The sequence below is a fragment of the Denticeps clupeoides genome, chromosome 16 (genome assembly GCF_900700375.1).
Source record: "Denticeps clupeoides chromosome 16, fDenClu1.1, whole genome shotgun sequence".
NCBI classification, from domain to species: Eukaryota; Metazoa; Chordata; class Actinopteri; order Clupeiformes; family Denticipitidae; genus Denticeps; species Denticeps clupeoides.
In genome coordinates this window covers 1,747,767-1,760,586 of record NC_041722.1, presented here as the reverse complement: position 1 = coordinate 1,760,586, position 12,820 = coordinate 1,747,767, and the positions used below count along the sequence as shown (strand labels likewise).

Sequence of the window (12,820 nt, the reverse complement as noted above, 5' to 3'; positions counted from 1 at the left end):
AAAGTTGCTTATGGCTTATTCAGTGTCAGCCCACAATCCTCTGACTGTTAGGAGGTGCAGAGTGCTTCACTATTCACCCAACAAAAAGGCATCTGAGACCTGCAGGTAGGAATCAAAGGGCTGCAGAGGCAAACGAAAACCTGATCTGGTTTCAAGATGTGACTGAGTGAGTGGGAATCAGAGACATGAAGAGAGAGAAAAAGAGAGAGCGACCCACAGTATATAATCAGATATGTTCATTTATGGATATATGAAAGGTCATCATTTTAGATTAAAGAACCATTGCAGGGTTTTTATGAATCTGTGATTTTTTTTTTTTTAATCCTGGGTGCAGAAACCCAAGAAGTCCTTCAAAAACACTGAAGCAGAAGTCACTCCCTCTTCCTGCAAAATGTTTTGGCACAGCAACTCATAAAATCATAAATTAAAATCATGCACACATCAGACATGATTATTTACAGCAAAAGTCTGATGTCTGATGGAACATATTAGAAGAGAATATTAACAAACACATTATGTTTAGTGTTTATTTGATTATTAAATGTAAGTGCATTGCTTTATTGCAATTTTTTCTGTATTGCTGGCAGAACTTGGCAACTCTGCTAAGCCTCTGAAACCAGTTGCATAATGAGGAGCGCCAATAAAACCTCTCTAATTTGTTTGCAGCGCACTTGGACTGTACGGCGGTTCTTTCTTAGCCCCTGACAAGCAGGTGAGATCAAAGTGAAGCCGGACAAAAGGGGTTCAACCGCGATTTGTCAGGAGACGAGAGGCATTCCCTTCTCCAGCCAGTCCCTCAGATCACTACCGCACTAAAGAAATGGTGCTGTGAGAAAAAAGTACATCAGAAAAGGTTCAAAGGTCAGTTTGATTTGGATTATTGATGCAAAAGGACCAGTGACTATCCACCTTTCTAATCCCGAAAAGACCTTTTGTGCCAATAAACTTTGCAATCTGCAGACAATTAAAAAAGAGAAAAAGTTTCTACTTGCCTCTTTTCACAGTTGCTATGGCTGGTTGTTACAAGTGCACTTTCTGTGAATAAAGAATTGTGATGTTTCTGCTAGAGTACCAATAACAAGACTTGATGTTTGAGGTGTAGTGCTATGAGTGGATTTTAATTTTGATGAACAGTAGTGACTGTCCCTCCTTGTTTATCCGTTCAGCACCAGATGCAGCGGCAGCAAATGCAGCGGCAACAGAAGCAGCAGCGGCAGCAGCAGCAGCAGCAGAAGCAGCAGCAGGGCTAATTCCGATTATTACTGTCACACGGTTTTGTTGGCCTCTGCAGATCGTTATTAAAATAGTTGGAGAAAGAACCCGGCGACCACTTCAGACACCCCCTCCGCCAGAATCAGACCACATCAAGGCTCTCTGGTCACCACCATCTTCGTCGTGGGTCTGGTGCTTTACTGCGCTTTTGGGCTGATTTCTCCCACCCCCTCCTGTTTAACCCCACGTTCAATGCAGCGACTGGCCAGGACACCCAGTGATGTATGGATGGGGAAGACAAATTAAAGCCGCGTCCCCGCAGGGATTCGGGAGCCTGCTTCTGGTGCAGCGCCAAAGGGCAGGGACGTTTGGAGATGATGGTGCTAATTACGAGAATGGTAACCATAATGCGGCCAAGATGGAAGCAATTTAGGCAGAAGTCGTTTGCGTGTCGCTCTTCCGCCCACTGCCTGCAGCTATAAAGGGCGCTTTCATATGAGCCATGTACCTGAACCGTGGTGACACAGATCAGAAACCAGACCCGACGTTCACCAATTCACATTCCATATGTTTATTCTAACCCATTCAATAAAATCTGTATTAAATCCGGCAGAACCGATAGGAGAGTCAGTTTTCTTTCGAGTTTGACTCCGCCAAGGAGAAAAAGACAAAATAGAGACAAATTACAGACAAAGATTAAACTGCGTACAATAAAACACAAATATTATACAGTGCAAGTATTAAAGCGGCACATATAACTGCTACACGCACGCACGCAGGCACGCGCGCGCGCGCGCGCGCACAGGACAGAATCTTCATCTGCGCGTCATCCTCCGAGTTCAGCGCAACTTTTCTGCTTCTTCTCGCGTGTTCGAACCTGCGCCCGCGTTGCCACGTGCGCGCGTCCTGTCGCGTTAATGTCGCAAATGGTTTTTATTTTTGCACGGTGAGCCACCGATGCTGGGTCGGGACCGACATATCGCCTCCTCGTCTCCTTTGTATCAATTGGTCGGGCTTCGGGCTATTGTTGCAGGAAGCGTCTTTTATTTCTGCGCACGCTGTCGATCAGCGGAATCTCGCGACAGCCTCCTCCCCGTGAGACCCTGGGCTTTCCTCCACCCGGCTGATCCAGTCTGCTCCGCTGGCGTGCTGGTGTCCCACAGTCGCTCTTTTCAGAACGCCACCGACTACGGATCATGGTCACCGGGACATTCCGCAGCGCGTCGCCATTGATGGGATCCCGAGTGTCGCCGCAACCAGAGATCCTCTGCTGCTACCTGGCCATGCCACAATGGTGATCATCCAGCTTCTGTTACTGCTGCTCTTCCTGGATCCCAGCACGCAGGACCCGAGCCGGAGCGCCGGGGAGCCCTGCGACCCGCGGCGGCGGCGTGACGCGGGGGGACGCGGCGGCGTGTACGAGCACCTCGGGGGAGCGCCGCGGCACAGAAAACTTTACTGCGCGACCAAGTACCATCTGCAGATCCACCCCAACGGGAAGATCGATGGATCTCTGGAGGAGGACAACCCGTTCAGTGAGTTTTTATATAGCCTGCTTTTAAAAACACGCACATGGGATTCGATCGCTGGAAACGACGTCGATTCCCCTGCGGCAATCACCGTCTTCCGAAACGACATCCCCTTCGCTTACCAGGTTTTCTTCTCCAAATCCCACATTTCCAGATGAAAATGAGAATTAACAAAAACGAACGAGACGTATCTGAGTATTTATTCCAAAGCGGCGCATTCATCACTGAACAGAAGCACTCAGTAAAATATAAAGTGTGTTCGTTTTACTCACTAGTAAAAAACATCGTAGGGAAAATGGAGGGAAATCGAGGACAATACAAATCGCATTTATCTCGGAATTAATTCAGCATAAATAGATTATCAATTTGTTGTAATCAAAGAAATCGAAATGTTCTTTGAATGACGTTTCGACTAAACAAACATGACAAACCAATCATCAATAAATCGTGCTTTAATCCTTATTATTATTATTACTATTAAAATTTTGCATGCCCTCACAACAAATCAACAAATAAAAAAAACTGTACTGGGTCCTGTTGTGCTGTTATAATTGACAAGTTTGTCCTGTCCACCCACAGGCATCCTGGAGATCACAGCGGTGGACGTGGGAGTGGTGGCCATCAAGGGTCTCTTCTCTGGAAGATATCTCGCCATGAACCAGAAAGGTCGACTTTATGCTTCTGTATGTATTTTTTCATGTTTTGTGCTAAGGGCCTGCAGTGGCATAGCCCGAAAAATCCTACTATATTTCAGACTGAATGAATCCAAAGACATTTTATGCCAGTGATGTTTAATGTATAATTACATTTAAATGCTCAATTGCAATAAATTAACTAATTAAATGAACAATTTATATATAATATAACATACAAAACACACAGTATATATGTAAGCATATAGAATGTAGAAATAGAATGTTTATGTGTTTATTTGGGTTTATTCTGATTGTCTGACTGACTGATGATGCTTTCTCCCTGCAGGAGGTCTTTAATCAGGAATGTGAGTTCCTGGAGCGGATCCATGAACAGGGATACAACACTTATGCCTCCCGGCAGCACTCCACCAACTCAGCAAACATGGCTGGACAATCAAGTCCAGCTAGCAAGAGACATGCCACTGCCAAAAAGGAGTGGTACGTGTCCATCAACGGCAAAGGCCGGCCAAAAAGGGGCTTCAAAACTCAGAGGACGGAAAAGGCCTCGCTCTTCTTGCCCCGTGTGCTGGGCAGCAAGGACCACGAGATGGTGCGCAAGCTGCAGCAGAACCAGCAGCAACAAAGGGCCCTGGCCGGCAGGGCTGGGAGGAGGAGGAGGAGGAGGAGGAGGAGGCCACACTGGCACACCAGGACACCAGATGATTGAGCTTCATGTATGAGAATGGATGTAAACCAAGAATGGATGTAAACCAAAACACCTGAGCATGGATACAAAGAACTTACAACATGACACAAAACACAAAAAGAACATGGCCACATCGAAAAAATGGAGATTACCAAGAGGAACTTTAGCAAAGACGTTCTGAAATGCTACTCTTTCAATGACAATGTTGTTGAGATATGTTTATATGTACAAGTAGGTTCATGTGACCAAAATTAAAACTACTGGATATTTTGTTCTCAGTCCTGTCCTGTATTTTACAACATTAATACTTTATACAGTACAGTGCATCTTCAACTATGTTTCATTCTGAAAATATTTTATGATGCCAAGTGCTTGAGAGTGGACACGATAAAAGGAAAAAAAGATGATTTTATAGACCGTCATATGCAAAAGCACTTTTACAGATGAATTCTATAAAGAGAAAAGCATAAAAACATGGGAATCTGTATTTTTTTTCTGCAAACTTACTTATGTGACACTGTTCTACTGTTCTTCAGCTGCAAATAAGAAGTACTTGACTAATGTTATGCATATTTATTTTCTCTCGTTGTTTTTAAATTATTGATGACATTTTCTGCAGTTGCATTATGCTGAAGATCCACCACTGATATAGGATGTATTTTTATTCCCACAGTGTTGCCTTTCAGGATACGTACAATCTTGACTCTTAGTTCTTTTGTTTTATTATTATTATTAATGTTATTGTTGTTTTAGCAAGCTGCAATCAATTGATGGGATGGAGGTGTCTGGTCGGTCCAGAACTGATGTCTGATGTAGGAGTGGTTAATATCATCTCTGGATGGTACACACTGTACACAGAAAATGTAGTCGCTATTTGGAGCTATTTGGAGGAATGTCAACAATAAACTTTATAGAAGAGAATAAAAAGTCTATGTCTATGCGACAGATTTCAGACAGGACCCACTTTCATGTCTTGGCATGTTACCTGCCAGTCCTGTAAGGTGACAGAGGAACATGCTCCACATGACATCACCTGTCTCTGGAAAAAGAAAAGAAGAGGAAGTGTCTATGGTATCGGTTCACTTCTCTAAGAGTGTCCACGCAGGATCGCTTGGGCCCAAGCACAGCCGCATGGTTTTGAAATGTATAGGAGAGAGAAATGAGTGTCATTCTATACACAGCTTCCTGCCGGCGACAATGACATTTCTCCAGGGGAACGTGGGAAGCGGTGTCGCCCGAGAGATTCTTCGGTCAAAGCCTCCGACCCAACAAACAAGGCGATCCCTCATGCAGCAGAAAGTGTGTCATAGAAAGTGTAACTCGGCTTACTATAGTGTGTTATGAAAGGCCCGACTCTAGTGTTACACACCTGGAATGCAAGACTGTGGAGGGGTGAATGGCGCTTTGTGTCATTCCCGCTTTATTGTCGACAAACCACATCTCTCTGAGCCTGCAGTGGCCACGCCTCCCATGCACTACGTTGTGACTGATTGGAATATTTTTAAACATTCTTATTATCCATTATCCATGGCACTAGACTGGCAAATAAAGCTTCTGGGGCTGATCGTTCAAACGGGGACAACAGTTGACTCGTGTGTCACAATGACAAGATACGTTCATAGCCAAAATAACACAGACACAAACACACACCAGCTACGCCCCCCCCGTCCCGCTGCTGGTAGATCGGATTTCAGGTGTCGAGCTGCAGCAGACATGGCACCCATGGGCGCTCGGTCAGTCATGGCCCGCATCTGAACTCAAGGGGGCTGATTGGAATGAACAACGTTGAGTTGAATGCGTCATCACACATTCATGTTGATCGGAGTTGCATGTCAAGTCTATTGATGCGCGTTTTGATGGCAGTGGACAGCTGAGCCGCCTCAGATAAGTGTGTGTGAACTGTGAAGCTGTCCTTGTCCTTGTCCCTTCCTCCTCCCTAATTGGTTTTGCCAGGATTTCCTGTGGTCTCAGGCCTGGAAGGCCTTTGTCTGTCTGGCTGCGCCTGCAACACAGTGACCTCTGGGCACCTTTGACCCCTGTGACTGAATTTGGAATTATCCTCTAAATAGGGATGGTTTAAAATTCACATTTGTATTTGTTTATTGGATATCAGCACAGAACCAGGCATTTTGTAGAAATGCAGTTTATAAATGACATTTAATTGAACAATCTATGAAGATAAACGACTGGTACTTTTTTCACTCAGCATGCCTGCATAATGTTTTTTCTTCAAATCATTTTTTCTCAAATCTGTGTCATTGCTAAAAGGGGAAAAACAGCACATTCACATGAAGGGGTCATGCGTTTACTGTACTTTTTCAATTTGATATATTTAAAAGAAACCATGTTAAATGAAACTGATAAATTAGCCTTAAGTACAAATGTGAACTATCGTTATGATTAATTAAATAAAGGCAATAATTAATTTTGTACCTGGTACGATCTCTCACTGCACTTTTTAGGTATGTAATTTGAATGGTCACGAGATTCATGTTTTACTTTAGTTTTTGAAATATTAATTTATGTAGGGTGATAATGTTGTATTTTATTGGTGCAATTTCCCTGAATGGACCGTAGAGGGACACCAGAAGCATCTAGAAGGCGTGATGTAGAATTTTGGAAGATATCTGATGCAGTTTTTAGCAGGGCTGGAGGTAAAAAGGGCCGGGGGACAAAAAGGCCAAACGTGAAATCAGATAAAAACACCGACAATAAAAAATTAAACGTGAAAAATTAATTAAAAAGTATACTGAACGCAACAGTGTAAAAGGATAAATAATTTGCTATTCGGCAAATTGTATGAAATGAAAGAAAAAAGAGAAAGCAATGACATAGACAACAAAACCGCATGACTTGGTAAATACAAATTAATTCGCACAAAAATGTGCAATAAAATGTCATTTATTTTGCAGACTTATAAAAAAACATCCGTTATAAAAAACATCCAATAGAATTTTTTAAAAACAATTATTGACCACAGAAACCGCATACATATTTGTTTTTTGTATTATAGTGATATCAAAACCCTGATGCAAATCAATCATCCAAAAAGAGGTTTGCAGCACCATGGAGAGCAGCCGGCGGTAGAGAACAAATATGATTCATGAATCGTTAAAAGGAGCAACAGGAGACGTGGATGTTTACGATCTAAGGAATAGAACCCCAGCAGGATTTTAAAAATTATTTTATCACGTGCTCGCATCCTCCCTAACGCCGACCTTTTGCTCACCGTCATTTATCGACTTAATATAGAAATGATATAGTGTGCTCGTCTTGTACTGTATGGCGCGAAACTGTGACAACTGACAGGATCACTGGGGACGCAACAACGCAGCTTTGATGTGCCACAATACACCATTGTCACCAGCGCGGACATCCATGTCATGGATACAAGCGGAGCATTTCAGATCAAAAGGCGACATTTGGGAAGGCACTGAACCCTGAACGAAATGCCTCACCCAAACGGGCCACCCCAAAAATGGGGACAGTATTCAGACCTCGGGCCACAGAGGGTGCCATGTCTACTTCATTTTGAAAATTAGCCAGTCGTGAACGTGAGAAAAGGTTGTCATGCGCATCCGCCAATTGATCAAAGTGCCGCGGCGCGTCCGTGACTTTCGCGAGGCGCCATTCCCACAATGCGCAAGGACGAAATAGGCAGACAATGGACGTAAAAACCGCGGCCACGTGATCACTGGGTGGATTCGCACATCACAGACAAGTCAGGGCCATTTAACGGGTTTTCACATTCGGAATCGGAAGGAAGTCTGCTGCGAATTCGACAGATCGAATCGATATTGATGTATACATAAAACGCTGATAATGAAATCACAATGAAGTAACGCTGGTATCAATTTGGTGCTCAATCACAAGGAATCCTGCGTGACACACAGTGTACTTCGCCGCTTCAATATGCAGGCCCACGCGTGGGCTACTTATCACGCATGTATCACACACGGCTCTCAGCATTGTTCTGCCGGAGAACCGCTCTTATTATTTTCTATCTTGACACGGTTTTCAATTAGTATTTTTGGTTCGTTGAATTCGGCTTATGTTTTTTCCTGTTATTGTTCATTTATAGAACTGTCTCCTCGCCGGTTTCCGAGTTTACATCCTCCCATACATAAATTATTTCATTGCTGCCTGATAATGAAACCTTTTACAAAGAATGTCCCCAGATCGGCCCTATTTCGTCCCTTTTATTTTTTTTACAATTCATAAAATGATTGCCGTCAGATAACGGGATCGTTTGTATGGGCAGTTCTCCGGCGCGGCGCACAGTTCCACTTTTCGGGCTTTTGTTTTCCGAGCACGACCCACTCGGTGTGTGGGGTGAAGTGGGGAAGGCACAGGCTTGTGGGTGATGTAATTTGGTCCCAGATATAAATATCGCTCGCGCGGCATGGCCGAGGCTGCGACACTCGGACGCGCCATGTCCCGCCGAGAGGAACGGGAGTAGCCGCTCCGTCCCCCCCACCCCACCCACCCTCTCTCTCCCTCCATTTCCGAGCATGAAGATGTGCCCGCGCTCGGTCCTCGTGCCCGCGCTCATCCTGGGGCTGGTAGGCAGCACCGTGCGCGCCGCCGCTTTCCACGGACTCTCCGCGCTCTACTCGCGGTCCTTGGTCCGAGTCCCCGGGGAGAAGAGGGACGTGTCCCGGGACGGCGACTACCTGACGGGCATTAAGAGGCTGCGACGCCTATACTGCAACGTCGGCATCGGGTTCCACCTGCAGGTCTCACCCGACGGGCGGATAACCGGCGTCCACAGCGAGAACCGTTACAGTGAGTCGATGCTGTTACAATTGACCTTTAAATAAGTTTAAATGAGCTGAGTTATGAATGTATGAACTGGGCGCGTTTATGTCGGGCGGGCAGGTGGAGCTCTGGTGCCAAGTTGCCTGTAAGGCCCAGATAAAGCCATTCGCTCCGCCGGATTAACCTGCTGGCCCTGCGTGTCTGTTTAATGGCCAAAAGATGCAAATAAGCGTGTCACTGACACCCCGTTGGCGTCACACGCCACACACGTCCTGTCCGCCACCGGCCTGCAGTGCTCCAGACCCGAAGACGGCTTTGCGTTTCCTGCCTTACCTATTTTAAACGGCAGTTCGGACACGGCAGGAAATAATCTGAGAAAAGCGGAAATGGTCGAACCTTCCTGAAGGACGGCGTGGGTCCGATTTGTGATGTGCTCTCTGCAGGTCTGCTGGAGATATCTCCGGTGCGGCGGGGCGTTGTGACCCTGCTCGGCGTCCGGAGCGGGCTATTCGTGGCCATGAACAGCCGAGGGAAGCTGTACGGATCTGTGAGTGCACCAGCTGATTTACGGCAGGTTTCCTTCTGGAGATGCAACAAACACACACCCCAAGGAGACCTGAAATACAAACAAACTATTTCATTTTCATATTCCTAAACCTAAATAATGAATTATTTCTCAGTGGGGACTTGATCTATTCTTCAGAACATGTTGTCCCCACAGAGGCATGAAAACTTGACCACACGCTTCCCCTGTGCATGGGAGTGTCTATAAGTAATCCACGTAATCAACACACACTTATCATTATTGAACCATGAACCAACCAATTAGCATCACTTATGATCAACATGATGAGCTTCTATCTACAGATTCTCCTCTTCTCTCATCACAGGCTCATTTCAGCCATGAGTGCAAGTTCCAAGAACGACTCCTGGCTAATAACTACAATGCCTACGAATCAGTGGCCAATCCGGGGATGTACATTGGACTCAGTAAGACTGGCAAAACCAAAAACGGGAACCGGGTATCCACAGCGATGACGGTGACACATTTCCTGCCAAGAATCTGATAGCTGTGATGGGGACTCAGAGCCATGCACTTTCCCGTGAGGATCACCATGTGCCGTCAGGTGTACATATATCTGTTTATAGTAGTCTGCTGCAGTATTTTGTACTTTTTGAATCCTTAATCCACGTTAATTTATATTTGCTGTTTGTTAATTTATCAAGTCCTGCTGCTATTAACTGCTGTCTGGACAAATCCTGTACTAAATTCTTTAACATACATAATTTGCACTGTCCTTAAACAAGCATTTATATTGGTTCTACTGAACAATGAGGGCTTTGCAAAAAAAAACAAAAAACGGAGCGATCGCAGCGGTGCTGCTGCTGTCTGGGTTCAATGAAGCACTATCAGCTTACTCCTGCTTACGGAAAGTCTGCCATTGAAGTCCTACCCTTCAAATCTGTTTTTAGCTCTGTGGAGGGTCTGAACTTTGAACTTTTCCATAGTCAATCTTTGTCAGATCTATTAGGTCCCAGAACAGCATCTTCTTCACATTACAGGAGCCTTGCAACATCACTCACTCACTCTGATCACTAAAATAACAACTCTGAAATATTTTGTCAGTGGGGAAAGACTTTATGGCGCATTGGCTCCAGAGCGGCACCAGGTGATCGTGAAGAGCTGGAGCAAGTTTGTCAGAGTAGAAAATCTACCTCTCTCCCCTGCTCTGGGTTCTCCCGCTCCCATGTCACCCTGCGTCTGCCTTGTCATGTTCAAGCTATCTTTACCCCGTGATTTACTTTTAGAAAGGATAATCATGGGGGAAATATTTGCAGACAGCTGTTAGACATGCTATATGCTCAGCTTGTAACTCTATATTTTCTTTATCTATTTTGTACTGTGTGCATTCAGCAGCATATACAGATTTTTTTCTATTTTAAGAATAAGGACTAGGTGGCATACAGGCATTATGTACTGGTCTAAATTCCTCTCTAGACGATAAGTGATCTTTTTATTCAAACATTCCTTCCATTGTTAGAGCCTTACTGGGTGGAGCAGATTTTATGTAAACGGACGCAGATTTATCTATATCACCAAATTTATTGGAAAACAAAACACTTTGGTTCCATTACTTTATCATTTTATTAGTCAATGATAAACTTGAATAACTAGAAGCAAACTTTTCAGCAGGTCTCTTCTTATTTGAAGCATGGCTAACTGCTGTCAGGGCCAATCCATCTTCCATCTGTTTGAATGGCTGTTGATTATTGAATAGAATCTTGTTTGTTGTTGTTTTTTCTTTGCTCATTAATCATACCTGACATGTTCACCATACAGAGTTCTTTAACATGGCTGCAGATATAGTTTACAAAAAGCTGGAATGACCATTGGCTTGGTTTTGTTCATTGGAATAACAGGCCAGTACCAATCACTTCATCTCATTTGTTTAAAATACAACTGCAAAGACAACACACACCCAACCGTGACCTTGTAGGCAAAATAACAATGTCTAAAATGTAGAAAGAAAAAAGGAAGCAACCTCTTCTAACAAATATGTTTTTGATTAAGTCTGTTCTATTGTTATGGTGTTTGTGTTAGATGGCACTACATTGGAATTAAGTGCCGGTTCACACTGGTAATTCATTGTGAAATGAACACACATGTGAAGTCATTTTTTTGCAGCCGTGGTAGGAAATCTCTAGATAAGCTGTACATTTGACCAGTGTTATGTTACGTGGTTGTTCCCATGTTGGTCCCAAGAGCTGTCTGTAGTTTTATACAGACCCTGTTAGATATTGTGCTGTATGTGCTGTGCACATGAAGGAATTCTGACTGAAGTTAAGTATATTTTGTTAAAAAAAAAAATGTTATCTGTGTGATTTTGTTTTGAAATTACTACCTTTGAAATGCTTTTTGTTTCAAACCATGACCCTGCCATGACCCATGTTCAAATTCAAATGTAGGTCAGACTATCCCAAAGTCAGTGGTGAAATGATATGTGTAGGGCCATAAAGAGTGGAGTTCAGTTGTAAGAGCGCTATTTTCCATGCTTAAATTTTTATTAGAAAAATAACACCCCTTCACATTTACATTTACAGCATTTAGCAGATGTCATCATCCAGAGTGACCTACAAGTTACAGGGAAGGGTGCCCATATATTCTCGAAAGCCTGCTGTTCTAACAGTAAAGTTGACAATATTTGTTTGATAAGCCTTCAAATTCTGTACATTTCATGCATATATCTTTGTTGTCTTTATTTAAATTCATACATCTGAATAACCAATTTGTACTGGATTAATTTCCTTTGATGTATTTAGCAGGAGTTTATATTTCTATGTTGAGTGTCAGTAGATATCATTTCAGAGCAAACATTTTTTTACCAGTTCTTCCAATTGAAAGAGTAAAGTGCATGACTTTGATGTGTCAGTTCAATTCAATTCAGATCATAATATTTGAGTCCAGTAGATAAAGATGTTTAACCATGTTAAGTCCATTAGAATGAAACATTTTTGTCACATCACCAAGGAAGGGGATGAACCAGGTGCAGGTGCTGCACATAAAACAATTTGCACAGAAAACAGTTTATTGAATCATGCGACACACACAAACATATAGGAATGTACTTTGTGGAAGTGGAAACGGGGAAGGGAAAGGCTCACTCACACCAGAGACACTCCACACATGCACAACACCTGAAATACAAAACACAACCATAACTTTAATCACGTGACAGTGTGTCACCTGACTCAGGGTGCCCTGTAGCCCACTGACCATAAACATAAAACCTGTTGGCGCGGACCATCCGAATTCTGACCAGCGACCACGCCAGTCCACTGACCAGACACAGGACATGCGCACATACTCACATCACTCACTATGATACCACACACAAAGTGACAAACAGATGAATAAGACCAGAACCGGAACACTGTGCAGGCATTCCTTTAAAATAAGGAAAACAAGTGTGGAGAATAAG

At 43.7% G+C, this 12,820-nt stretch overlaps 2 protein-coding genes across 2 annotated transcripts; both read left to right on the top strand.

The window, feature by feature from the left end:
* Positions 1-2,323: 2,323 nt before the first annotated feature.
* fgf3 (fibroblast growth factor 3) lies at positions 2,324-4,592 on the top strand. Its single transcript, XM_028956924.1, has 3 exons — positions 2,324-2,747; positions 3,321-3,424; positions 3,723-4,592. The coding sequence occupies exons 1-3, from the start codon at positions 2,504-2,506 to the stop codon at positions 4,101-4,103; spliced, it is 729 nt and encodes a 242-aa protein (XP_028812757.1). The 5' UTR covers positions 2,324-2,503; the 3' UTR covers positions 4,104-4,592.
* A 4,007-nt stretch (positions 4,593-8,599) lies between these two features.
* Positions 8,600-10,096, top strand: fgf4 (fibroblast growth factor 4). Its single transcript, XM_028956876.1, has 3 exons — positions 8,600-8,867; positions 9,284-9,387; positions 9,731-10,096. Exons 1-3 carry the CDS (start codon positions 8,600-8,602, stop codon positions 9,905-9,907), a joined length of 549 nt encoding a protein of 182 aa, XP_028812709.1. The 3' UTR covers positions 9,908-10,096.
* Positions 10,097-12,820: the final 2,724 nt, after the last annotated feature.

What these genes read in the sequence shown, in the direction of transcription:
- fgf3 (XM_028956924.1), top strand. Translation starts at nt 2,504, where the DNA reads ATGGTGATCATCCAGCTTCTGTTACTGCTGCTCTTCCTGGATCCCAGC. An exon ending in GGAGGAGGACAACCCGTTCA is followed by an intron (nt 2,748 to 3,320) that starts GTGAGTTTTTAT and finishes GTCCACCCACAG; the next exon opens with GCATCCTGGAGATCACAGCG. An exon ending in AAGGTCGACTTTATGCTTCT is followed by an intron (nt 3,425 to 3,722) that starts GTATGTATTTTT and finishes TTCTCCCTGCAG; the next exon opens with GAGGTCTTTAATCAGGAATG.
- fgf4 (XM_028956876.1), top strand. Translation starts at nt 8,600, where the DNA reads ATGTGCCCGCGCTCGGTCCTCGTGCCCGCGCTCATCCTGGGGCTGGTA. An exon ending in CCACAGCGAGAACCGTTACA is followed by an intron (nt 8,868 to 9,283) that starts GTGAGTCGATGC and finishes TGCTCTCTGCAG; the next exon opens with GTCTGCTGGAGATATCTCCG. An exon ending in GAGGGAAGCTGTACGGATCT is followed by an intron (nt 9,388 to 9,730) that starts GTGAGTGCACCA and finishes CTCTCATCACAG; the next exon opens with GCTCATTTCAGCCATGAGTG.